Genomic DNA, 22967 nt, shown 5'->3' on the forward strand with positions numbered 1-22967 from the left:
TTATTACTCCTAACTAGGTTAGGAGACCTCTCCAGCTCTCTTAAATAATTTAGGAGCCGAGACCTCTTTTAACACTTAGGAATTGTTTTGTTTTGTTTTTTTCCTAAGACTAAAGGCCACAAGAAGTCACATGAATCACTCGTATTCTTAAGTCTAGGAATAAGAGTAAAATTACGTCATTCTTAGAATTTTGACACACTTAAGACTAAACTTTTACTTTGAACGGCTTTATACATACGGCCCCTGGTTTCTCCCAAGGTTTTTTTTTTCTTTCTCTGTTTCAGTCACCTGGTGGAGTCTGGGTTCCACTGTCACCTCTGGCTTGCTTAGTTGAAGTCTAAAAGACACTGAATATTCAGTATTATTATTGATTTGGCTGATCTGACACTACTGCATGATGACAAAACTTGAACTGAATTGAGCTGGATTATGACATTTGTTTATGACTGTTTTCTCCAGAGCTGCTTTATTGCCGAATAGACTTTGTTTCATAATTTATGCAACATTTTCACTGATATTGAACTTCAAATCAACATCAAGCTGACTCAAAAGTGATTAATGAAACTTTTGTCTGCTGTAGAATTCCTTAAAGCTGAATTGAACTAATTCATTCGTAAACATTAATTTTACAAAGTTAATGAACTGAATCAATACTATTGACTTTTTTAGAGCTAAAGTTTTTAAATAAATTAAACTATGTTTTTGGCAGTACAATTTATGGTTGCATTTTATTTTCCTGTAAAACCTATTCAATATATTTAGTCTGCAATTACCTACTTTCTATAGTGTTTCATTGTTATTGGCCAAGTAAAGTTTAGATTTTTTTCAAGTTTTGAATGATTTAATGGTTTATTTATATTAATACAGGGAGACTATGCCTACAGAATACGAAGCTTTTATAGAGCAATCTAGTCTATATAATGTTGGTCAGCTATATTTTAGATATTTCCATAGCTAGTTTTGGCCAGATGACCCATTTTGAATAAGTTGTCGACCCACGGATGAGCTATACGTGTAGAGCTATACGTGCAAGTGCAGTGGACTCTGATACGGACCATTTTGTGGATCGGAGCTTGTGGTACATAGGAGATAGGAGTCAGTTTGCTACCTGGGATCCTCACCTCATCATTTAACCACATATCATCTCATTTAGGGGAGGTCTGAGCTTCCTGTTTCAGCGTTCCTTTTGGAATCATATTACGCTTTTTCATTTCAAACCTGAGGGAAAACCATGCTTCCACAATGTATGTATCATAGAAAACAATATGATGGAAAATATTTTTATGAAGCATTGCGTAGGCAACACAGCACAGGCAGGAGTGCACTCTAAACAAAAACAATCCCAAACAGTGCCAGGCACTGACATCATTCATGACAAACAACTGCAAACAGTATCATACGCGTCAACGCCTCGCGCTCCCGACACCTCTATTCGTTAAGATGCACTTTGGTTTGCTTACTTTTTATCCTTCCATTTTCAATGTTGAATTATTTTTCTAAATTGATCGCTCTTTGTTTTTCCAGCGGATTTTTCTAGTCTCAGAGAAAGCGTCTGATCTTGAATGACAAATGGGAGGTCCAGTCAAACACAAATGACTCTTCTATACCGAAACTTGACCGAATAGTTTATTTAATAAACATGCAGAATTGACAATCGTGACGATATTTCACCGTACTGTTTTGCCTACCTTAGGTTCCCAGAAAAACGGACTGTCAAAACTTTGTCAAGCTCCACCCGGTAAATCTGTGTTGAGTGAAGACAGAACAGCGGGGCTGTTTAGCAGGGTGTCAGTATGACGACAGCAAGTCACTTCCACTAAACAAATGACATAATACAAGACTGTTTCTTCAGACACTTTTAGCACAGGTATTGAGTTTTATTATAACAAATGTTACCTTTTTTTGTTACATAAGGTAACATTAAAACTGCCTTGAAAACCTTTTAGAAAACCCTCATAATATATTTTAAATTCAAAATGAAATAAGCACAATCCATTACAATATTCACTGTATGAAAATACATTATATCAGTCAACCATCAAAAATGTTGGTCTTAATGTGGACAGACAGACAGACAGGACCATCAAAGTGACTGATAAATATTTGGCAATGAGAAATTTGCAAGTAATTAAATCTAATAAATAATGAAATAACTAGCATTCCTTATCCGTTAAAAAAAGGGCTGTCAAACGAATAAATCCAAAATAAAGGTTTGTGTTTACATAATATGGGTACTATGTATATTAAACACACACACACATATATATATATATATATATACACACACACACACGTATATTTTACAAATATTTATATGTATATTTATATTTACATATATATCATTTATATATTATATAAAAATGTAAATATTTTATATATAAATATTTTTCTTAAATATATACATGCATGTGTGTGTACTTATGTATACATAATAAATATACAGTACACACACATATATTATGTAAACACAAACTTTTATTTTGGATGCGATTAATCGCAATTAATTATTTTACAGCCCTAGAAAATACACAAAATACAAAATAACCCCCTCCATTCACTCACCATGGTGGGATAACCGTATGTTTAGGACCATATAGAACATATATTAGTTCCTATTCTTTTAGCATTATTAAAGCAGCAATTATACCCTAACAAGCAGTGGAAATAAAGTAATAAAAACAAGTTAAGATCCCAAATTTCCTCTTCTGTCGAATAAGGAAAGCCAGTATAGTTCTATAACCATACAATTTTATATCATCTATTCTGAATGTAATAATAAACTCAGAGGAGTGTTTACAGAGGTTTGTCTTCTTTCAGAGTGGTGGTCAACCGCAACTCATCTCGGATTATGTTAAATTCCATCAAGCCCTCGTGTAGCTGATCTGCCACCTCTCTAATCTTGGCAGCAAATTCTGACTTTGCACCATTTTTCAGTTCATGGGAGTCCTTGGCCACAAAATAGATGTCCATCCCGACAAAAAGCCCCGTCAGAACACCTGTGGATATACTAGCGATCTGCACAGCACGTGCCGCAGTGGTTCCCGCCACATTGGCTATCTGCATCACACGCATAATTTCATTGACATTGGTTAGAATAGTTTTGCCCGCCATAGCGCCGTCCTCATAGATATTGTCAAAACAAGGGAAGTCTCGATTGTATGCATTCTTCTTCATCTTATTCAGGTTGAACTTGCGTAGGTTTGTAATGCCTTGCTTGATGAACTTCATGCATTTGTTAAGGTCAGCCATCTTCGCCTGGTAGTCTTCCACAATGCGCTCTACCTTTTTGCGATCCAAAGAGTTGTTGACGGTACTGGATATCCCAGCGGATACAGAGGTAAGACCACCTGCCATGGCAACACCCAGGCCAACCGCAGTGACGATCAGAGAGGTTCCCATTGTGAAAGGTGCTAAGATGAGGCCAGTTATGGTAGCAACACCTCCCACAGCACTGGTGGAGCCACCAGTGATCTGGGCAATCTTGGTTTTCTTGTTGAAGCGGTCCAGGTCATCAGCAATGGCATACAGGTCGATCACATGCTGCCACAGTCCTTCCGCCCGTTCTGAGAAAAGTTTGTTAAACACACGTATGCCCTTTTGCACCTTTTCAGCTGTTACAGCAAAAGCCCTGAGCAAAAGACAATTGGTCAGTCAAATTCACTTTGTCATGTCACATGCACACAGAATGAATTGGGCCTTACTTGGCTTCCTCTTTCTCTGTCATGTTGTCACTTTTGGGCATGTCTTCCCATTCTGATTTGGAAAAAAACAAAATGGGAGGAAAATAGCTGAAGTTTAGTTAATGAAGGACCATCTATCAGAACCTTTTTAAAAATAAATTGCTGTTAACTAGATTAAACTAATAAGTATGGGGGGATTGTTTCTAAAAGTGGACAAACATGGCAGGACAAACTCACGTTCCACAGTGTTCCACCAATCCATGAGGCCATCAAGATCCTGTGACAGATGCATTTAGGATAACTAAAAAAAAAATTATTTTTTTAGAAAACAAAGACAAGGATCTATATTTATAGAACCAACCTCCTCATCCTCTCTCTGAGTTTCACTTAAACGGAACTCATCCAGCCATTCCATGAGGGACTTCTTGTGGCCTTTAGTCTTAGGAAAAAAACAAAACAAAACAAAAACGAACAAACCAGAAAGTAGATTGTGTAAAAGGGAACTTGAAGGGAAAATTCCAATGCAGAAACCAACAGAAATTGCAGAAGTTGTGAGTCAAATAGGAAGGTAGTGTGTTTGAGTGGTTTTGTTTTCATCACAGGTTGCAACAATTTGCTGTTGCAAGCTGAAATATTTTTTTCCTTGGTGAGTAAAAAAAAAAAAAAAGAGTTCATTTTTTAAATCAAAAATACAAATACAAAACTAACAAAAAAAAGAGAGAAGCACAGAATGTTTCCTTTAGAGACAACTTCTCTTTTTAATGTTTGCAGACATTTAGAATTCCACTTTTGTGTGCAACTGATTGTTAGGCAAGCCAATGCACGGCTCATTTATTGCCACCTGACCTGTAGCGTAAAACAGTTTATGAAGGCCTCAGTGGGGTTTTTATATTTAGGATACCACATCTCTCAGTTCTCATTCTTTACCTGGTTGAGTCTTGTTTTCAGTGTCACAAGAGTTATTTGAGTTATATGATTAAAAGAACTGCTAGGACATTACAGCACCTCTGCAAGGTCACTGCCACTGTCTTCATTTTGGTTTCCATTCTTCTTCTGTGTTCTTTTGTTCTGAAAAAATAGCACATGCTTCCATTAACTAACAACTGTGAGGATTTTTAAAAAGTAAACATGAATTTATTTATTTTTTACCTTTGTGGCAACCTGGGGCATAAATGGATTTCTGGGTTTCTTCTTCTGTCCTTTTTGCTGTGAAAATGTCATATGGTTTAAAGCCGTTCAACTGGGATGAAGTCCAGATCACCCGTTTTGGTTCTCTGGAAACACGCAATGGTAAGGCCATCAGTATTTACTCAAAATGGTAAGATGGGTGCTTACTTTTGGATTTTCCTCTTCTCCAGGTGCCTCAACCACTGTGGCAGGCATCTTTTCCGGGATCTCATTGCTAGCGGCCTGTAACGAGGAGCAGAATGCATATAACCCTAAAGCCCCACTGACACTACAAGCGATGCGCAACGGCAAAGCGACACGATCCCATTCATTTCAGTGAAGAGCTCGCAATTTCTGGCGACACGAGCGTCAGCGACTGTTGGCGACCGGCTGGGGCGTGTCCAGCGAAGTGACTAAAACTGCAATTCATCGCCTGGCCGCTAGAGGCTGGCTCCAAAAGGGAGTCATGGTGCGTTCAAGTCATGTCGGATAGATCGTATTTACGAGTTGAACGCACATGAACGCCACCACAAAGTCGTTATTACGAGTGGGAAACTCGAAATTTTCTTTAAGCCCCGAGTTTCCAAGTTGGGGGCGTGTCAGTGAGAAAACGTGTCGGATGCAATGGGATCCGTGTTTACAGCCTGGTGCAAAAAGTGGTTTTGGTCTATATAGATAATTTTGCCCTTCAAGACAACTGTGAGGGGGGTGAATTTTTTTTATAATTCATCTGTTTAAATTATATTAACCCTTAAAGTTCTGCATAATTAAGGGCGTGGCCACATGAGTGACAGGTGGATTGCCGCAGCTGTCACCGCCATCGAGCTAGGTGGGTGTGGTTTCAGCAACCATCTCCCGCCTCTTTGCCCATTTTCGATTATCCGGGAGTGACGTGCGGTGAAGATGGCGACGGCCAAGATGGCAACGGCCCGCTCCGCCCACTTTGAGCTTAAAAAACGCTCTTCAGAATCCTACGGGTGATGTCACGGACACTACGTCCATGTTTTTATACGGTCTATGATATGTTTGTATTTAGCGGCAAGAAAACTGATTCGTTACTAGGCAGCCAGTAGTGAGAACGCCCACTACAACCTCATCGCCAGCCTCTGGCGACATGCAGTTGCTGCTAGTGTGCACGCAGCTTTAGCCTATGATTCAGAAATAACTTTAAAACTGTGATTATCTAGCCTATGATCTGTATTGACTAAAAAATACAGAATGCAAAAAATGACAGAATACAAAACTAACAGAAGTGCCATTTAAAAAAAAAAAAAAACTTTAGTTAACCTGTCACGGTTGCCAGACAAAACAGCACTATTTGATGCACGCTTCAGACAAGTATTTAAATTGTAGCCTTGCAATTTGCTTTGTTATTGAGCTACTTTATTCAACCTCTGCTAGATGATCTTACACAACAATTTGAGTCATATCCCACCCAGCATTCTGATGTGCATGTAGGTACTTGTATTTTATCTTTGGTTACTGCTATTTAGGCTAGGCCAATTAAAAACCAAAACGTATTGCTGAAAAAGCCCAAAGGCATGTTGAAATAACAGCTTCCATAACAAGCTAGACTTGCACAAGATTCCTAGATGAACAGCAGCACCTTAACCAGTTTGTTACAACATGTTTTCAATGAAGCTCAAAGTTTAGGGGTGATGTCTGAATATATAAACCTAATCAAGTGTTAAAGTCTTAAAGAAAAATACATAATAATAATTTTAAAATAAATATAATAATACTATAATTTTCATTATAAAATATTATAAAAATAATAAAATAAAATAAAATGTACAATATACATTTTAGGTAGTCAATATACATTTTTGGTAGTCAAAGCAACAGCAGTTAAATTTTGTTCACATTATAAACCAGTATAGAGATGAAATTGCTTATTTACCTCCTTATATGATGGTTGGCTCTCAACATCAACTTGCTCGTCTTTATCTAAACCAGAACCTGTATCCTGGTATAAAAGAGAAAAGTGCATTTTTGACAATAAACATTTGATTAAAATGCCCTTGTCTTTTGAGATTCACTGGATTAAAGGCAGTCCTAAGAGCCATCCAAATATGCAAGTAATAAATCGGAGCTTTAATATATGTATTTAGCCGGCAAATAATTTACAAAAATGAGTTGCATCGTTTAAAAAAAAAAGTATGCCCACCTGCATAGATTTTGACTGTTTATCGTCAGGTTTCTCACAGGGTTCCAAGGACTGCTGTGTTTTTTCCATGCCCTGCTGGGGAAGCAGATGCCTTCCTATTACAACATGTTTTATCAGAACTAGTGAAATTACAAAAAAGACCAAGTATGTGAAATATTCAGTAAGGTTTAACTAACACACAAAAAACACACAATACATGAAAAAGTGTCAGTTAAGTGAAAGTGAGAAAGACAAAGTATAGACATGCAAAAGGCAGACAAAGTAAGACTTACTTCAGTAGTGGAGTGATCGCCACAGTTGTCATCAGTTTTAGAAAGTTCTGTATCCATTATGAGAATGTCCTAGGAAAGGATCAAGAAAGGAAAAAACAGGAATATTAAACACTCTCACTGATGTTGCGGTCAGACCGAACATCATCACATGCTGAAGATTTGCTTTAAACTGAGAGGTCATCCTAAGACAGAGGAAGAAAAGGCTTGTTGTTGAAAAATGACCTTCATGAAAAATCATTATATGCTGCAGGGCAAAACAGACCACAGAACAGCAACTTCTGACATTGTATAAGTCTCTATTATGCTCACCAAGGCTGCAATTATTTGACAAAAATAGAGTAAAAACAGTAATATCGTGAAACATTTTTACAATTTAAAATGTAATTTATTCCTGTCATGGCAAAGCTGAATTTTCAGCGGCCATCACTCCAGTCCTCGGTGTTATATTGTTCAGAAATTATTCTAAATAAATCCAGTTTATTGTGAGATTATAACCCATATTACATTAGTATGTTCCTGTGGCTCAGTGGTAGAGCATTGCGTTAGCAGCGCAAAAGGTCGTGGGTTCGATTCCCAGGGAACACACATACTGGTAAAAAATGTATAGCCCGAATGCACTGTAAGTTGCTTTGGATAAAAGCGTCTGCTAAATGCATTAATTATTAAATTATATTATGCATGCATGTACATGTATGCACTAAACCGCTTTAAGCTGATTCAAGTTGAATTGTGAAATTCTGAAATACCTATGTAAATCATGGATATTGAGGACAAATATAGAGGTGACAGCAAGCAATTTGAGAAATTAAGTGTTAGTGTAATTAGTGTAAATGTAATTAGGCTGTTAGTTAGTTAGCTAGTCATGCTGCCTGCCTCAGGCAAGTTTGTCAACAATCTGCTAGTCAAGACAAATCACGGGATTTCTGACAAATACACGCATCCATACGACCATGCATCTCCCGGTCGTTTCCTGAATATGCCAGTGCACATATTAAAGTTTGTAACGTTACAATTTAAATAAACAACACAAAAAAATGTAGTCGTTAAAAGTTGGAGCAACAAGACATGCGCTACTTACCGCACACCGCCAACTTCCCTGAGAAAAAAAAAACAATGGAGCAGGGCGAGAGGAAAAATAAACCTGTGGAATTTCTATGAAATGAAAGAAAATTGTGTACTGTAAACTGTTTCCATGGTATTTTCTACTGACGCGCAATACTTGTCTAAATAACTGTTGTCTTGCAGTCTGAAGTATCGAAATGTTATTAACGCCGCCCTTTCTTCCCGTGTGTGTTGTGCCTGTAAATCCATGGACGGCAGTCAGGTGGTGCTAGTCAGGCTTTCTTCACTCAGAGACTGCTGGTCAGTGTTATAGTGTGTACAGTAAATATATATATATACAGTTGCAGGGCTCTCAAGTTTTATGAAAAATTTGGAGTGAAATTACATCTGTTAGGGAAGGAGCCACTCAAATATTTGAAGCAGCGGCCCCACCCAATTCTCACAAGTTTTTGCTAGCAGTTCAATTTTACCTGTTTTTCATAATTGACCAGCACTAATTGAAATTATAACAATTGGTAAATATGATAAAAGACAGACAAATTCATCAAAATAATATACATTTTTTATATAGGCCTATTTCAAAAATACAAATGTATCAAAAATAAAAAGAAATTTGGCCCCAAACAAGCCAGCTGAACAGCAGTGCTCAATATACATACTATACACATACAGCAGGATCATACAGTAGGATTGGAAGACGTGTGTGTGTGTGAGTGTGAGTGTGTGAGAGAGAGAGAGAGAGAGAGAGTGTTGGGCAATATGCTCCATAGTCATGTCCTATCGTCAGCCTGTGAGATCGCCGATACACGATATGCTAATTTAATTATTTTTTTTACTTATTTACTTTATAATTATTTACTTATAGCCAGAGTGAACCAACTCCAGGTTACGGCTTAAAGCAAGCTAATGTTAGTGTAATCTATTAACTATACATTATATCTGTTTAGTCAAGGAGCATATGGATGTCGTGTCATAAAATATTTTTAATATTACTGAAATTGTATTTAACATGATGACAATTTAATAGAAACATGGTAAGTTACTAATTATAATGCTTATATTTACTTAGTTATTCAAACAACAGCTACAGAAAAAGAGCGAACATTTACATTATCAAAGAACATAATCACAATTCAGTCTAGTGCGAGTTTATGGACTTTTTTTTTAATCCCGTTATAATCATTGAAGCTATCTACACTGTATGATGAATAAATCTCTTATACTTACATCGCACATACATCTGCACTTTGTTGTTTATGAGGAGATATTTCGTGAGAGAGCAGAATTCAGCAGCGAGAGCATGCACTGAACAAAACTCCGGTGTTTCAGCCAGGGCCGGCCCTGATCAATTTAGTGCTCTAGGCAAGATTTTAGCTGTGCCCCTTTGCATCGCAGCCAATTCCACCACCGATCATTCACACAGAAACTGCATGGCTTTATGGCATAAAACTAATTACATATGAAATAAGACGGCTGCACAAAAAATAAATAAATAAATATACTGACATTAACTCAGCTAGCTATTTCAATTAGAGAACGTTATCGTCCAAAGGCAGCTACAATACTAACATTTAATTCTTCATTTCTTCATTTCAAACATTTATAAATTTAGGGATGCACTGATCTTTCACTCATCATTTTTAATGTATTTTATTTAAGCAAAAGACAAGAAAGAATGAAAATATGAGTGCATGAAGAATATGGTTAGTTGCTTTATTAGCCTATATTTTGATCTAAATTAGACTGTATAATTGCAAAACCTGAAGCAAAAACAGAATGGTCTGACTTTAGCTTTGTGAAATTAGGCTACACAAAACATACCAAACAGCAGATGGGCTGAATGAAAATGCAAATTCACTCTCTGTCAGCAGGTGGCACTTAAGGAACAGCAGTGATGCATTGTTTCCTTGATTACTGCTGTAAACACAATCTGTTATACAGAGGCTAGATGAAAGCAGTGTTCGAACTGCGGGGGAACAATTCCCCCTTTATTTATTTTTTAATAAGTATCGTTCAGGCACCGTTTAGGCACCGGAACCGTTTTAAAAGTATCGATTTGGCACTGGTATCGAAAAAAAAACAAATGATACCCAACCCTAATGAACATATCAGTGCCATCAGAATGACAAGTCTCATTTGTTCACGAGACAGTAAAAATGTTTAGCCACGTTGTCAATATAACACTGTACTCTGTTGATGTAAACTATGAAGATCATTGAAAATGCACAAGACTGAACTTTATCCACATACGAACTATGCCAGCAAAAAAAAAAAAAAAAACTAGGCAAACATACTACTGTTCTTTTTGTTGTTGTAGTTTTCAATTCTGGAGTAACAATAAATAAAATTATGTAATGATATTTGTAGAACAGTGTAACACGGGCTACTTTACCTGGTCGCCCTGGTCGGTGGACATGGTTTCCAAACGAGGTTTCTCCATTCGCCGGTGTTGTGCCGAATTCTGCACCCCTGCCAAATTATGCACCCCCTCGTTTAAATCGCTATATTGCCTAATCCTAACCCCACCCCTAATCCTAACCCCTCCCCCACACCTACTCCTAAACCTACCAATACTAGGGGGTGCATAATCTGGCAGGGTGCAAATTTCGGCACTACACCGGTTCTGTCAGTTTAGTCAACAAATTCACGTGTATTGCGCTGCCCACAGGCAAGTTTATACAGCGACAGTATTTACGACACTGGTAACAGACAATTGCGCTTATCAACCACATGAGGGAACCGTAAGCAAAAGTTACATGGTGTTGCTTTAAATTTGCACTGCAGCTGTTGGATGGAGATGAACCTCAGAACCTGAACTCAACTGTCCTGCATATGGTGGAGTTCCTGACACTCCTGGACAAAACGGTCTGCCTGGCAGAGATGGAAGGGACCAGAAGGGAGAGCCAGGTGTGTGTGTGTGTGTGTGTGTGTGAGAGAGAGAGAGTAATGAATAAAGTGAGGGAGTCTGAGGTAGTGGAATATTTCACTCCTACATTATTGCCTAACATTTTGCTCCTACCTTACAGGAGTGAATGTACAGGGACCACCAGGTAAAGCGGGACCACCTGGGCCAGTTGGAGAAAAGGGGGAAAGGGGACCTCCAGGTCCACAAGATATTAAAATTATAAGCTGCTATGGTTTAAAAATCCAAAGTGGAAATTTAAGAGACTAAAATTGTGCATGAACAAGTTTGGATGTGTATTATACAAGAAAACAGGAACTACTACTGAATCCAGTATTCAAATTTGGTGTCCAGTGACCCACTTCTAGAGATACAGAAATGTTACATATTTGCCCAATATATTTTTTTAATGTAGGATGGATGTTACGAATAAGTTTAAACTAAATGAAGAAAATACTCGTAACAAATAACAGGGATCCGATCAAAAATGATCCCTCGAGTCCCCGCTGTCACTCCCATGAGAGCAGGGAGGTGTTTTTATAGTTTGGGATGCTTAAATACCACAGCAACCACTCAAGTCAGATCGCTCCTCATTAATAGCACTAATAGTGAACAATTACAGCTATAGAGAGAGACGAAAGAAAGGGGGACATACAGAGAAAAACTACACGCAAAAATATATTCTTACCAACCCCAAACTTTTGAATGATAGTGTAAATATAATGAGATCATTTGTAATCTAATTTATAATGTTTTAGTTCCTAAAGTGGCTTTCTCAGCCTCTCTGTTGACCTCTTTCAGACCACAAAGCATTGGACCATTTCGTAATGGTTTACACACTCTGATTTACAGATATGTCTTCCTCAATACTGGAAACGCCTATGATCCAAACACAGGTGAATTAATTCATATAGTGTGAATGTATCTGTGGAATTTTCTGTAACGCTCTCATTTGAATGTATCTAATTAACCACTGTCTGTTACAGTAATCTTTACAGCACCTGTGAGGGGAGCGTATGCTTTCAGGGTCTTCTCCAAGGCTTTTGGGAGTCTAGAGAGAGCTGTTACCGCAGGCCTATTTAAAAATGACCAGCATATCATTTCTACACATGGACACCAAGCAAGTGGTTTTATCAGCTCTTCAAATGGAGTATATCTGGTGCTAGAAGGAGGGGATAAAGTGAAGGTGAATCTCTATCCTGGACAATGGATTTTTGACAATGGAGAACACCATCACAGCACATTCAGTGGACATCTTTTCCTCATGTGAACTTGCTGACCGTTTATTCACCAAAAAAGCTTTTCATACATAAAGGATGTACAATCCTTTAAAAAAATCTATTTACTTAATGCATCTGAATATATAATCAAGCGGTTGCCAAATGTATAGAATAAAATCAAATATTCTTCATATCATGGCTTTAAGGCAACAGTATCATTAGTGCAAAATGCTTCATGCATGTAAAATTAAATTTAGTCATTTAGCAGACGCTTTTATCCAAAGAAAAATAAAATGAAAAAATGCAGTATGCAACATTACAACCAATGGAAAAAAAAAAAACGATGAAACATTACGAATGTGACTGTCCTTTGACTGATGATTAGAAAATCAACCTTTCCAAGACAGGAAGTACAGCTGGCCCTGCGTATCAGCGCAAACAAATTCCTTGGGGTCACATGGGTTCACCTCCAGCACCTTGACAGGGCCTCCACACATAAACATGCCCACCTGAGAAATATAGAAAATGAGTGAGAAACAGAAAAGAATTGGAATAAACTCTGGTATAAATACAGTGCATAAAAGTAAGAATAAAAATACCTGTTTCTTAGTGCGTCTGTCCCACAGTTTGACGGTTCTGTCATAAGACGCTGAGATGATGAGGCTCTCGGTAAGCCGCAGTACACTCACTTTGTCTGTGTGTGCCTACAGACCAATCAGACACACAATTTATCAGCAATGCATGACTGCATGATTGATATATGATAATTATGCCTATGAGCGAATTTAAGAATACTAGCCGGTTTTCTTTGAGTCCAGGTGGACAGGTTAGGAGGCTGGTTGAACCACATGTTCCCTTTACAATCACCGCACACAAAAAAGTCTGTAGAAAAAAAACAACAGGACTTAAAAACAACCAAATCGCAGTGTGCATCAGTTATGAATAGTTACATAATGACGACTAGAGGTTTGTGGATCATTGTCAAGTTTTTTTTTTTTGGTAGTGTTAAAGCCACCCTGCAATCAAAATAGACAATTCTCTTTATTGATGGAATACTGCAGTGTTTTTTATAAATTACACAGCCCTGCATCTTGAAAAAAACAAATCTGCTGATTTGCAAAAAAGGCATAATATTACCTAATTTGATGATGCTGAGCTCAATATAAAAAGTCCATCATGTGCAGTTTTTTTTTTTTTTCACAAAATAAGAATTAATTGTTTTTTCAAATTATATATGTATCAGCTTTAATGTAGAGACCTGTACTCCCGCGGGAGTACCCCGGGACCCAACGCAACAGGGTGCGGCGCGGGACAACTCTTGATGGGCGAGTGCGGGTGCGGGCGGGAAGAGACTCGTGTGTGTGCGGGATGCGGGAGAATAAAATAATTTGCGGGACTGCCGCAAAATAGAAATTATCTAAACATAAAATGTCTAAAACATATAAATTGTTATTTATCTGTTGCACAAAAGTAAAAAAGAACAACTAATATTAACATTAAAATGATTAACATGTGCAAGCTAGGCAGTTTCTATTTATAACATGTGTTTAAAGGGTTGCGCAATGTAGCCATTCACAGACATAGCTGTTGATTTCTGGAAAGCAGTGGCCAATCAGAGGTGATTAAGTTAGAATCCACTCAGCAGTCCTGAAATTGCGTGCTCACGAATCCTCTCATTTTAACCTATGATTTCAACACACGAAGTGTAGACATTGTGAAAGATTCATTGTGCATATGTTCATTGTGTTATAACAGAGCTTTATGAGATCGCGATTAACTGAGATGTCAGCTTTTTGTGATAACGGGCGGGCGCGGGACAGAATCTTGCGGGAGCGGGACTGAAAAATCCATCCAGCGCAGATCTCTACTTTAATGCACTTAAAAGAAAGAAGTCAAATGTCAAAAGTTTTCATGACAAAAAGTAGTATTTAAAATGTATCATGGAAGTGGAATATATGTATTGCATTTTATAAATAAATGAGCTTTTTTCCCCACAAAAGCTGTAATTTTTTGTTGTTGTTGTTTGTATGTTGTAAACACCCACACAAACCCTGATCAGTACATTAAAACAGGTGTACCGTTCTGCACTGCTGCAGCTGTGATCCAGGTGCTGATCTGTGCCGCCCTCTGGATTGCAGCTTGCCTCTCCCTCTGCTGTTCCTCACTCAGCTTCTTCTGCTGCTGCTGCTCTTCCTCCTTCTCCTGTTGCTGCTGCTGCTGCTCCTCCTCCTGCTGCTTCTCCTCCTCCTGCTGCTGCTTCTCCTCCTCCTCTGTCTCTAAGTCCTCTAGCCTCTTACCCACTGCATCTTCACAAAAGGTTATGAAGTGAGAGCCACTCGGATTCAGAGACAACTGAAAGAGATCATTTCAGATTATTAGTTTTCACTGTCAATTTCAATATCACACGATAATGACAGATTTTTAACTTACAATGAGGCCAAGGTACAGTATGCCCTTTTTCTGTCCCAACAGCCAAAAGCTCTTGTTATCATTCGCCATCACTCCGAGAGGACGTACCTCGTTTGCCCAGCTACAATAAAACACACGTACTGTACATTCACTTTTTATTACACAGTGAAGGAATGTTATTATTCACTATGCACTGTGCCACCTTCCTTGGAAAAATACTTAGAGGAGCACAGGACAGTTTTTACATGTATAAAAAAATGTGGTGTTTATTTACGTATAAGCTTCTTTGATGTGGTCATTAGTAGAGATCATATTAATGACTTTTCCATCCATACATACTCCAAACAGACTGCCACAGTAGAACAAAAAGCTCACAGGAGGCTCTACTTTGAATGAAGACACCTTATCGAGCCTGGAACAAAATAAAATAATAACCTATTATTGGCAGATAATAAAAACCTGTTTAAATTTAAAACACTACAAAAAAATCATTTTGAATTTGAGTGAAATGTAAAGTAAATTTAGAACATTATGACAGTATTAAAAAAATGATATTTTGATATTTGAGATTGAAATTTGTTAAATTATTGAAGATTTTTTAGATTAAAGGCAGAGTAAGTGATTTCTGGTAGCCAATGTTGATATTTGAAATCACCAAAACAAACACGCCCCTACCCCAAAAGGGTCTTGCCCCTATTTTGATAGCTCCGCCCCACACATACGTACGCAACGATTAGTTCTGTGAAACAAAGCAAAACCAATGTTACACCATGTCTACAGACGTTTTCCTCTTTTGTTTTTTTATCCGCCATCTCTATCTTTCTGTCGCTCGGCTCGGCTAATGTCCGTCCCATGCACTGAACGCGCTCTCCTCCACATCACGAGTAGACACGCCCCTTATTGCTGATTGGCTACAAGTTTGTTTTGCGATTCGGCCCGAATCAGTTTTCTAAAGTGTTTTTGAAAAATCACTTACTCTGCCTTTAACTTAAAGTGATCCAAAAAATAAAATATTATTATGAAAAAACAAATAATATTATTATGCATATTTATTAAATAATAATATATATTTTGGCAACATGTTTGCAGAACTTAAGTATGGAAGTGAAAAGGGTTAAAAGTCATTACCCCACAATGCACTTCTTGGAGTCCCGCTCAAGCTTCCAGATACATACAGAGCAGTCGCTGCAACCCACCGCCAGCTCATCATCCAGCATTCCAGTGACTGTATGTAGGACACCATCACTGACCTTCAAACAACACACACAGAGCTATTCACTGACATTTCCAACTGAAAGAGGGTAAAGAGCGCTCACACTGTACATTTACTAACTGAACAACAAATAATAATGTCAGTTCTCAACCCATGATTACCTTCTTCCAGTAAACCACTGAATTCTGATGCCATATCTCTAATCTGCCTGCATCATAACCACACACCATGAGTTCATCAGTACCCAGGAAGCACACAGAGCTGACACTGCCCTTCTGGCAGCGAGGAGTTTCTGTGGATGAATGTATATATAAAAAAAGGTTTTAAGTTATTAATACCAATCAAATGCTAATTTTGAATGCGGTGCTGTAGTTTCACAAAAAATAAATGTTGCGATTTTTGCATCAATTTAGATTCTGCTTTTTTGACCATTTTGTCTTACCCATTGCTGTGGTGACGTTCCATGACCTGAGGGAACGATCAGCTGAGACAGTGAGAAACTCCAGCAGTCTGGCATCTTTGCTCACTAAAGCTTGGATTTCTGCACTGTGACCATGCAGAGTATTATGATGCTGTACCTATGAAAACATCATTTTTGAGAATAAATTAGGAATTACTGAGAATTATTTTCATTTTACGGCCAATAACAACAAATGGCAGATATTAAAATTCTATTCTATATTGTCTAAACAAACTAAAAATAAAACACCTTTAAATTTTAGAAGTGAACTTAGGCATCACAACATTATAATGTACAGTATGAAAATTGATATTCCTGTTAAAATTTGTTATTAAATTAGTGTTTTTTTTAAAGATTAACTTTAAGTGAGCATTTAATGACTGCAAAGATCATCTGGATGTACATAAAAATATGGGAATTATTTAAATGATTAAATATCGAATATCTATGGAACCCTTTCTATGGAAGGTAATTAATTATGACTTTATCTCACAATTCAGACTTTTTCCCAATTTTAAGAAAAACATGTCAAAATCGCAAAATGTAAGATCAGACTTTTGACTGAAGAAAAAAAAGAAAAAAGTCAAAATTATTAGATAAAGTCGCAATTACCTAAAACAAGCTTCCATAAATAACGACTAATGACCAGTATGGAATCAATATATTATGCATCCCTAGAATTAATCTCGGAGGATTATTTAAAATATCTGATTTTCAATCAATTATTTTTTGTTTTTAAAGTATGTAATTAAACATTAAACTATTAATGCAAAGCATTTAGTTGGTTACCTTCAGCGGATGCCAGAGCTTAACAGTTCCATCTTCTGATGCTGAAGCTACCAGTAAGTCTTCCGGTTTTACATTTTTTTCCAGATCTGTGCGCAAAAGAATTGTTTTGCTAAGAATTTTTTTTTCTGTGTAAGCAAGATACATATCTATATTTAGATATCAGGCAGCTATTTGTGTGTACATGTGTGTATTAGTCACTGAACCTGGCTGAAAGACGACAGTGCAATGATGGAGACGTGACTTGTGGGCCTGAATCCTTGCGATTTCTATGCCTGATTCCCACTTCCAAACCATCAGCAGTCCGTCTGTAGAGCCTGCTATTACATGATCCTCCTAAAGACATTAAAAAGTACATAAATATAAACAGGTTCCACTTTGATGTCTTTGCAACATGGCGCAACTGTCTTACCCAACAGCACAATGTGTTTAAAGATGAACTAGAGAGGATTTCTCTCAGCAAACATCCTGTCTGGATATCCCACATCCGCAGCTTACAGTCACTAGAGCAGCTAAGCTGAGGTGAAAGAGAAATTTTGTATTCGGTTACAGACACAGAGTTAGGTGTTCACGAAATTAACTAAAGAGCACTTGGTAAATGGCTTTCTCACCACAGCAGATGATGTCCAGGCACATCCCGTAATCCAGTCTCCATGGCAATTGGAAATGGATTGCGAAAGAACTGGAGGAGAAGTGTTTACCTTCCATATCATCAAAGCCTATTGGATGAGATTGTGACGAATTTGAGTGTGACAGAAATCGTGTATTTTCTTCCCTTTCTTCCAGTAATATATGGTGAGTGGAGCAAGTACCTGATCTTTCCCTCCTGACAGCAACTCTTTCCCATTAGGACTGAAGGCAAGGCATGTGACCCCTCCAATGTGACCTCTCAGAATACACATCACTTTAGGGTCAATCCAGGGCTTAGAAGTCAATGTATTCTTCAACCACAGAGCAATAGTGAAGTCATCTAAAGCAAAATGACATTTTCAATAAAAAAATAAAAATAAGTAAAAAATCAAAATAAAATAAATGTATGCATTTAGGTGGTTTTATATATTTAAAAAAATATTTAAAATATTTAAAATAAAACCTCTAAAAACTCAAATCCATTGTTTTAAAAATGGTAACAATGTACAATATGAAAATAGATATTCACTCTGAGATTTGCTCAGATAAATTACTGTTTTTAAAGATTAACTTCAAGTGAGTGTTTAGCCCAAAGTATACTTCAGCCGTCTTGATTCCGTGATTGTCAGCGCACTGTCCAAGTGACATAATTTTTGTTATTAGGAGTGTCCACGGATATCTGTGCGAACGGTGCGCATACAACAGTGCAGATGCGAGGTACTGTAAATGTTCAGACAGAGCGAGTCCACTAGGTGGTACTGCGTGCATGCTCACTTTAAAAGCTGTGCAGACACGGTTGTGTGCAAGACGCGGAAAAAAAAAAGAAATATACCTCGGCCTTTAGATGATGGCAAAGTTAATCTAAATGTAAAAATTGGTTGAAAAGAGTATGCAAAAACTAAATATTTAAATATCCAATGTGGATATTTTGTGTACACTTACCAGACGCAGAAGCCACACAGGTGGCGTTTTGAGCCAGGAAGAGAATAGGTCCCTTCTGTACACCAAAATATCCTATCAACACAAGGTTTTCCGGATTTTCTCCTTGCCTTTCCCAGACCCTGAGATTGTGGTCCATGCCCCCAGACAGTAGCAGCTCTGTCCCTTTGGCCTCCATCCAGATGAGGCAGAGCATGGAGACCTGGAGGTCCTCACTGGACCAAACCTTCTCTCCTACAGCACAAAGCATTTACGGATGAGTTCTGCTCCTGCTCTATAATTACTGATTAAGAAGTAGTTTGAGGATGTGAGCCCTGAGTATATCTTGAAACAGGATGTCATGATGGCATGTTGGATGTAAATGTGTATATACCTGACTTCAAATTGAACATTTTGATACCATTTCCATGGTAACCCACAGCAGCGTATCCACTGGCTACAGCCACACACAGAGCATTAGCTTCATCTTCATTTCCATGTCTGCTGCGCTTTTGCTGTTGCAACGATGGTATCTGCAAATAATAATTATTAATTAACGTCATCCTTAAAGGTGCTCAACTAAAATTATTTGGACTTTCTGAAAGAAATATCAGTCCTTGCAAGGCGGCAAAACAATGTGTTGATGTTTCAAGAAAGCTTAAGCTTTGGTTCTGCAAAAATGAAGCAAATCAGAGCGGTCTTTGCAGTTTAAAGTGTGCTATAGTTGGTTTAATAGTATAAGCAGTAGAAATACTAAAATAAATAGCAATTCTAACGTAAGAACATGAAAGTACCTTTTCTTCTCCCAGCACAGCAATAGTTTGCCCAAGACCACCAGACCATACATGAACCTAGACAACAAAAAAGTACTCAATCAATACCGAGCGTTTTAGAACGCATGGCAGAGCAACTGAAAATGAAGACTGTCAGATCATATTCCTCACCACACTGTCATGTCCAGCACTCATCAAGAGGCTTCCTCCCTGCAGGAAGTTTAGTGACTGCGTGGAGCCACGGTGAGCATGATAACTGCCCACACAAGCAGCTGCTGTCACTGACCAGAGACGCACTTCTCCTGACAGACAGCCTGAGCACAACATAGAGGAGCAGGGAGAGAAAGACAGACTCCGCACTGAACTCTGATGACCTAACAGAGTCTAAATAGAAGAGAGAGTTGGGAGGGAAATTATAAGTTTTAGTATATAAGGCATAATAACGTGTCTTTGGAGTCATTCCTCACCATAATGTTTTTCTGTTCAAGCCAGTTCCACAAACGAACGGCTCCATCCCAGCATCCCACTGCCACGAGCTGACCCTCAAGGTCAAAGTTCACACAGTTCAGGGGGGAGGGATTCATGAGAGAGGCCACCTCTGTGCTCTTCTGTGCTGACCACACCTGAGTACGGCCACATAAATGATGAACACTTCAAAACAGCACAACACCACAAGTAGTTTAGGTTTAAAATTAATTTTTTCTTGGTTTTACCTTCAAGTTTAAGTCTAGTGAGACGGTAGCAAAGAGTTTTTTGTCTGGACTGACACCACATCCTGTAATCTTGTTGGAGTGGGCATACATGTGGGCAGTTCTTAAAGCGACAAAGTATTTTTCACAGGTTAGTCATTTTTTATTAATTTTTTTAGTAAGTAAATTGTGCATTTGTGTCAGAAAAAAAAAAAATTACCTGCAACCACTCGCAACATCCCACACCTCCACCTGCCCATCAAATGAGGTTGTTGCCAGAAGCTCCTCCCCAAGGAAGACGCATCCGGAAATGCCATCACCACTGCTCATCAATGACTTCACTTGCTGTTTGCAAAAAATAAATTAAAAAATAAATTAAAAAAGCCAACTGCAATGTCCACTGAAGTATCTTAATGCTGAAAATCATAACAAAATTAATGATTATCTTGGTTAAGAACTGTTACCTGTCCAGTCTCTGTATGCAGGAAGTGAAGTGTTCCCTCTACGGTCCCCACTGCTACAAGTTTTCCATCAGGACTCACCTCTACACAACTCGGCTCAGCGTGGAAGGTGGAAACCAGCTCACTGAGCAGAAAAAACAATATTAAAACACATAAAAAAATTCTAGATAAACAATCTTTGCTCATAGTGATGTCCAAGAAGTCTGAAACTATATTATTCAATTAAATCTAAAACAAAATCTAAATTAAACATTTTGCAGGTCAGCCCCTAAACCACAAACTATTAATCTGGACATATAACTGACTGTTTAAACTCGGAATATGAGAATAATATGCTATTGATAAAGGACCAATATTAGTACCTGGCTTCTTTTTGTGCTGCATCTGCGCAGTTTAGCCATTTTACAGCATGCACTCCTCCATTTCTTGTCATGCTTTCCGCCCACAAATGGGCAGAGCTGTCACAAGGTTCATTAAGAGCTGTTTGTACAAAGAGAGCAGGCCACTGGGAGAAAAGAAGGCTGTGGCGCTTCAGAAAACTCAGACAGTCTTCACAATCCTTCATGTTATCTGAAAAACAAACATGAATTTTTTATAGGTTTACCACAGAAATTGTCATTTGTAATTTCAGTACACATTCCCACTCATATATTACATCTATTTTGAGTCCTTTTTCAAGTAGTTGGGTTTTTATAAACATACAACAATAGAAAAGTAAAATACCTGTTGATCTTTTGGATTGCAGCTGATGGGTCTCATATTTTTGGGCTAAATGGATAAAAGGAAAAACAATAAATATGATAACCTGTGATCTATGAAGAAAAAGGACAAAAAATCAGAAGCTTTATTGTTGTCTTACCAAACAAAATGTAGGTCTCCAGAAGTTGGTGAAGAAGTCCATGCCGCACATTAGCATAGAGGAAGTAGTAACTGGACAGCAGAAAACACAAAGGCTCCCACTGATTACTGCCCATCTGAGCAAAGAGAGAGAATAGACATCTATTATGAGTTTTGTAACCTCACATTGGTCACTGAAGTTGAAAGGTCAAAGAAGAGAGTAGGAGGACACTGACCAGGTGGGCAGGGAGTTGAGACAGAATATCAGCATCAGAGTGAAGAAATGTGTCCTTCCCCTGAGGATTTGACTGCACCCAAAGGTGAGCTGGGAAAAAAATGTTGTATAGAAATAAATATTTATATACATATATATAAAAACATGCATTACCTTTCAAACGTTTGGGGTCGGTAAGATTTTTTGGAAGAAGGCTCTTATGCTCACCAAGGCTGCGTTTATTTGATCAAAAATACAGTAAAAATATTGTGAAATATTATTACAATTTAAAATAACTGTTTTCTATTTTATATAGTTAAAATTTAATTTATTCGATGTAATCTTCAATGTCAACTGATCCTTCAGAAATTATTCTAATATGCTGATTTGGTGCCCAAGAAACAGGATTCTTTGATAAATAGAAAGTTTGAAAAGAACAGCAGTTATTTCATTTATATTACATTACATTTAGTAGACGCTTTTATCCAAAGCGACTTACAAATGAGGACAATGGAAATAAAAATGAAAAATTTCAAATAATAATCTTTTGTAACAATATAAAAGTTTCAATTTAATGCATGCTTGCTGCAGAAAAATATTTATTTCCTTCACCAAAAAAAAAAAAAAAAACTTCCTGCACCCCAAATAAAACACATAAAATGCATCATGATTTACATGTATCTTGTTTTACCTGCAATTATCAGATGACTTCTGGTTCTACTCTCTTCAGTAGACAGGTACAGATGTTCAAAGGCTGACATCACCTCCGGATGGGTCAAAATCAGGAGTTCATCTGAACCCTGACCATGGGACGGTCCAATTACGCTGCATTAGAAGAACAACAGAAAAAATTATTTCAATTCAATTCAATTCAAGTTTATTTGTATAGTGCTTTACACGATACAAATCGATGCAAAGCAACTTTACAGAAAATTAAGTTTCTACAATATATTTAGTAGTAGCTTATCATTGGTGACTGTCAGTTAATGTACATATGGCAGAAATGTACGGAAAAATCAATTAAAGACGTAATCAAACAGACGATGAACACTATTAACAGCAATAATTATATGATGCAATCAACTTAAAGCAAAATTTGGTAGTTCT

General features: G+C 37.6%; 3 protein-coding genes across 8 annotated transcripts in view; all 3 read right to left on the minus strand.

Annotated features, from left to right (window-relative positions):
* Positions 1 to 2209, minus strand: part of LOC107706363 (uncharacterized) — a 9763-nt gene extending 7554 nt beyond the window's left edge. The window contains exon 1 of the mRNA XM_016510054.1: positions 1689 to 2209. The gene's annotated coding sequence lies outside the window, so the exon portion shown is untranslated. The remainder of the gene's footprint in view (positions 1 to 1688) is intronic.
* A 311-nt stretch (positions 2210 to 2520) lies between these two features.
* Positions 2521 to 10786, minus strand: LOC107706364 (apolipoprotein L6-like). 3 transcript variants are annotated; one of them, XM_016510055.1, is made up of 11 exons: positions 10750 to 10786; positions 7287 to 7355; positions 7015 to 7086; positions 6748 to 6813; positions 5016 to 5090; positions 4830 to 4886; positions 4686 to 4748; positions 4042 to 4119; positions 3918 to 3957; positions 3702 to 3753; positions 2521 to 3628 (listed from the first exon to the last, which is right to left on the minus strand). In XM_016510055.1, the coding sequence occupies exons 1-11, from the start codon at positions 10762 to 10764 to the stop codon at positions 2794 to 2796; spliced, it is 1422 nt and encodes a 473-aa protein (XP_016365541.1). In that variant the 5' UTR covers positions 10765 to 10786; the 3' UTR covers positions 2521 to 2793. The 3 variants fall into 3 exon arrangements, with proteins under 3 accessions (XP_016365541.1, XP_016365542.1, XP_016365543.1); XM_016510056.1 differs by lacking the exon at positions 10750 to 10786 and adding an exon at positions 8365 to 8589 and having other exon boundaries at positions 7015 to 7089; XM_016510057.1 differs by lacking the exon at positions 6748 to 6813 and having other exon boundaries at positions 7015 to 7089.
* Positions 10787 to 12524: 1738 nt separating this feature from the next.
* Positions 12525 to 22967, minus strand: part of LOC107706362 (telomerase protein component 1-like) — a 29750-nt gene continuing 19307 nt past the window's right edge. For all 4 annotated transcript variants that reach the window (XM_016510050.1, XM_016510052.1, XM_016510053.1 and 1 more), the window contains exons 30-56: positions 22552 to 22685; positions 21883 to 21971; positions 21669 to 21783; positions 21533 to 21577; positions 21172 to 21379; positions 20813 to 20933; positions 20569 to 20693; positions 20373 to 20472; positions 20127 to 20282; positions 19831 to 20043; positions 19681 to 19737; positions 19281 to 19419; positions 18911 to 19141; positions 18151 to 18308; positions 17950 to 18057; positions 17751 to 17855; positions 17545 to 17674; positions 17342 to 17427; positions 16535 to 16670; positions 16254 to 16384; positions 16008 to 16129; positions 15154 to 15291; positions 14901 to 15000; positions 14549 to 14822; positions 13270 to 13352; positions 13070 to 13174; positions 12525 to 12979 (exon numbers count right to left, since the gene is read on the minus strand). In XM_016510050.1, coding sequence (XP_016365536.1) covers positions 12860 to 12979; positions 13070 to 13174; positions 13270 to 13352; positions 14549 to 14822; positions 14901 to 15000; positions 15154 to 15291; positions 16008 to 16129; positions 16254 to 16384; positions 16535 to 16670; positions 17342 to 17427; positions 17545 to 17674; positions 17751 to 17855; positions 17950 to 18057; positions 18151 to 18308; positions 18911 to 19141; positions 19281 to 19419; positions 19681 to 19737; positions 19831 to 20043; positions 20127 to 20282; positions 20373 to 20472; positions 20569 to 20693; positions 20813 to 20933; positions 21172 to 21379; positions 21533 to 21577; positions 21669 to 21783; positions 21883 to 21971; positions 22552 to 22685 — 3529 coding nt within the window. In that variant the 3' untranslated portion in view covers positions 12525 to 12859. The remainder of the gene's footprint in view (positions 12980 to 13069; positions 13175 to 13269; positions 13353 to 14548; positions 14823 to 14900; positions 15001 to 15153; positions 15292 to 16007; positions 16130 to 16253; positions 16385 to 16534; positions 16671 to 17341; positions 17428 to 17544; positions 17675 to 17750; positions 17856 to 17949; positions 18058 to 18150; positions 18309 to 18910; positions 19142 to 19280; positions 19420 to 19680; positions 19738 to 19830; positions 20044 to 20126; positions 20283 to 20372; positions 20473 to 20568; positions 20694 to 20812; positions 20934 to 21171; positions 21380 to 21532; positions 21578 to 21668; positions 21784 to 21882; positions 21972 to 22551; positions 22686 to 22967) is intronic.

Source organism: Sinocyclocheilus rhinocerous, unplaced genomic scaffold, assembly GCF_001515625.1.
Source record: "Sinocyclocheilus rhinocerous isolate Xijiao unplaced genomic scaffold, SAMN03320098_v1.1 scaffold444, whole genome shotgun sequence".
NCBI classification, from domain to species: domain Eukaryota; kingdom Metazoa; phylum Chordata; class Actinopteri; order Cypriniformes; family Cyprinidae; genus Sinocyclocheilus; species Sinocyclocheilus rhinocerous.

Excerpts from the sequence above, each read along its gene's own strand:
- LOC107706364 (XM_016510055.1), bottom strand. Across the intron at positions 7,087-7,286 it reads GCGATCACTCCACTACTGAA|GGCATGGAAAAAACACAGCA; the intron begins GTAAGTCTTACT and ends CTTCCCCAGCAG. Across the intron at positions 6,814-7,014 it reads AACAGTCAAAATCTATGCAG|GATACAGGTTCTGGTTTAGA; the intron begins GTGGGCATACTT and ends CTTTTATACCAG.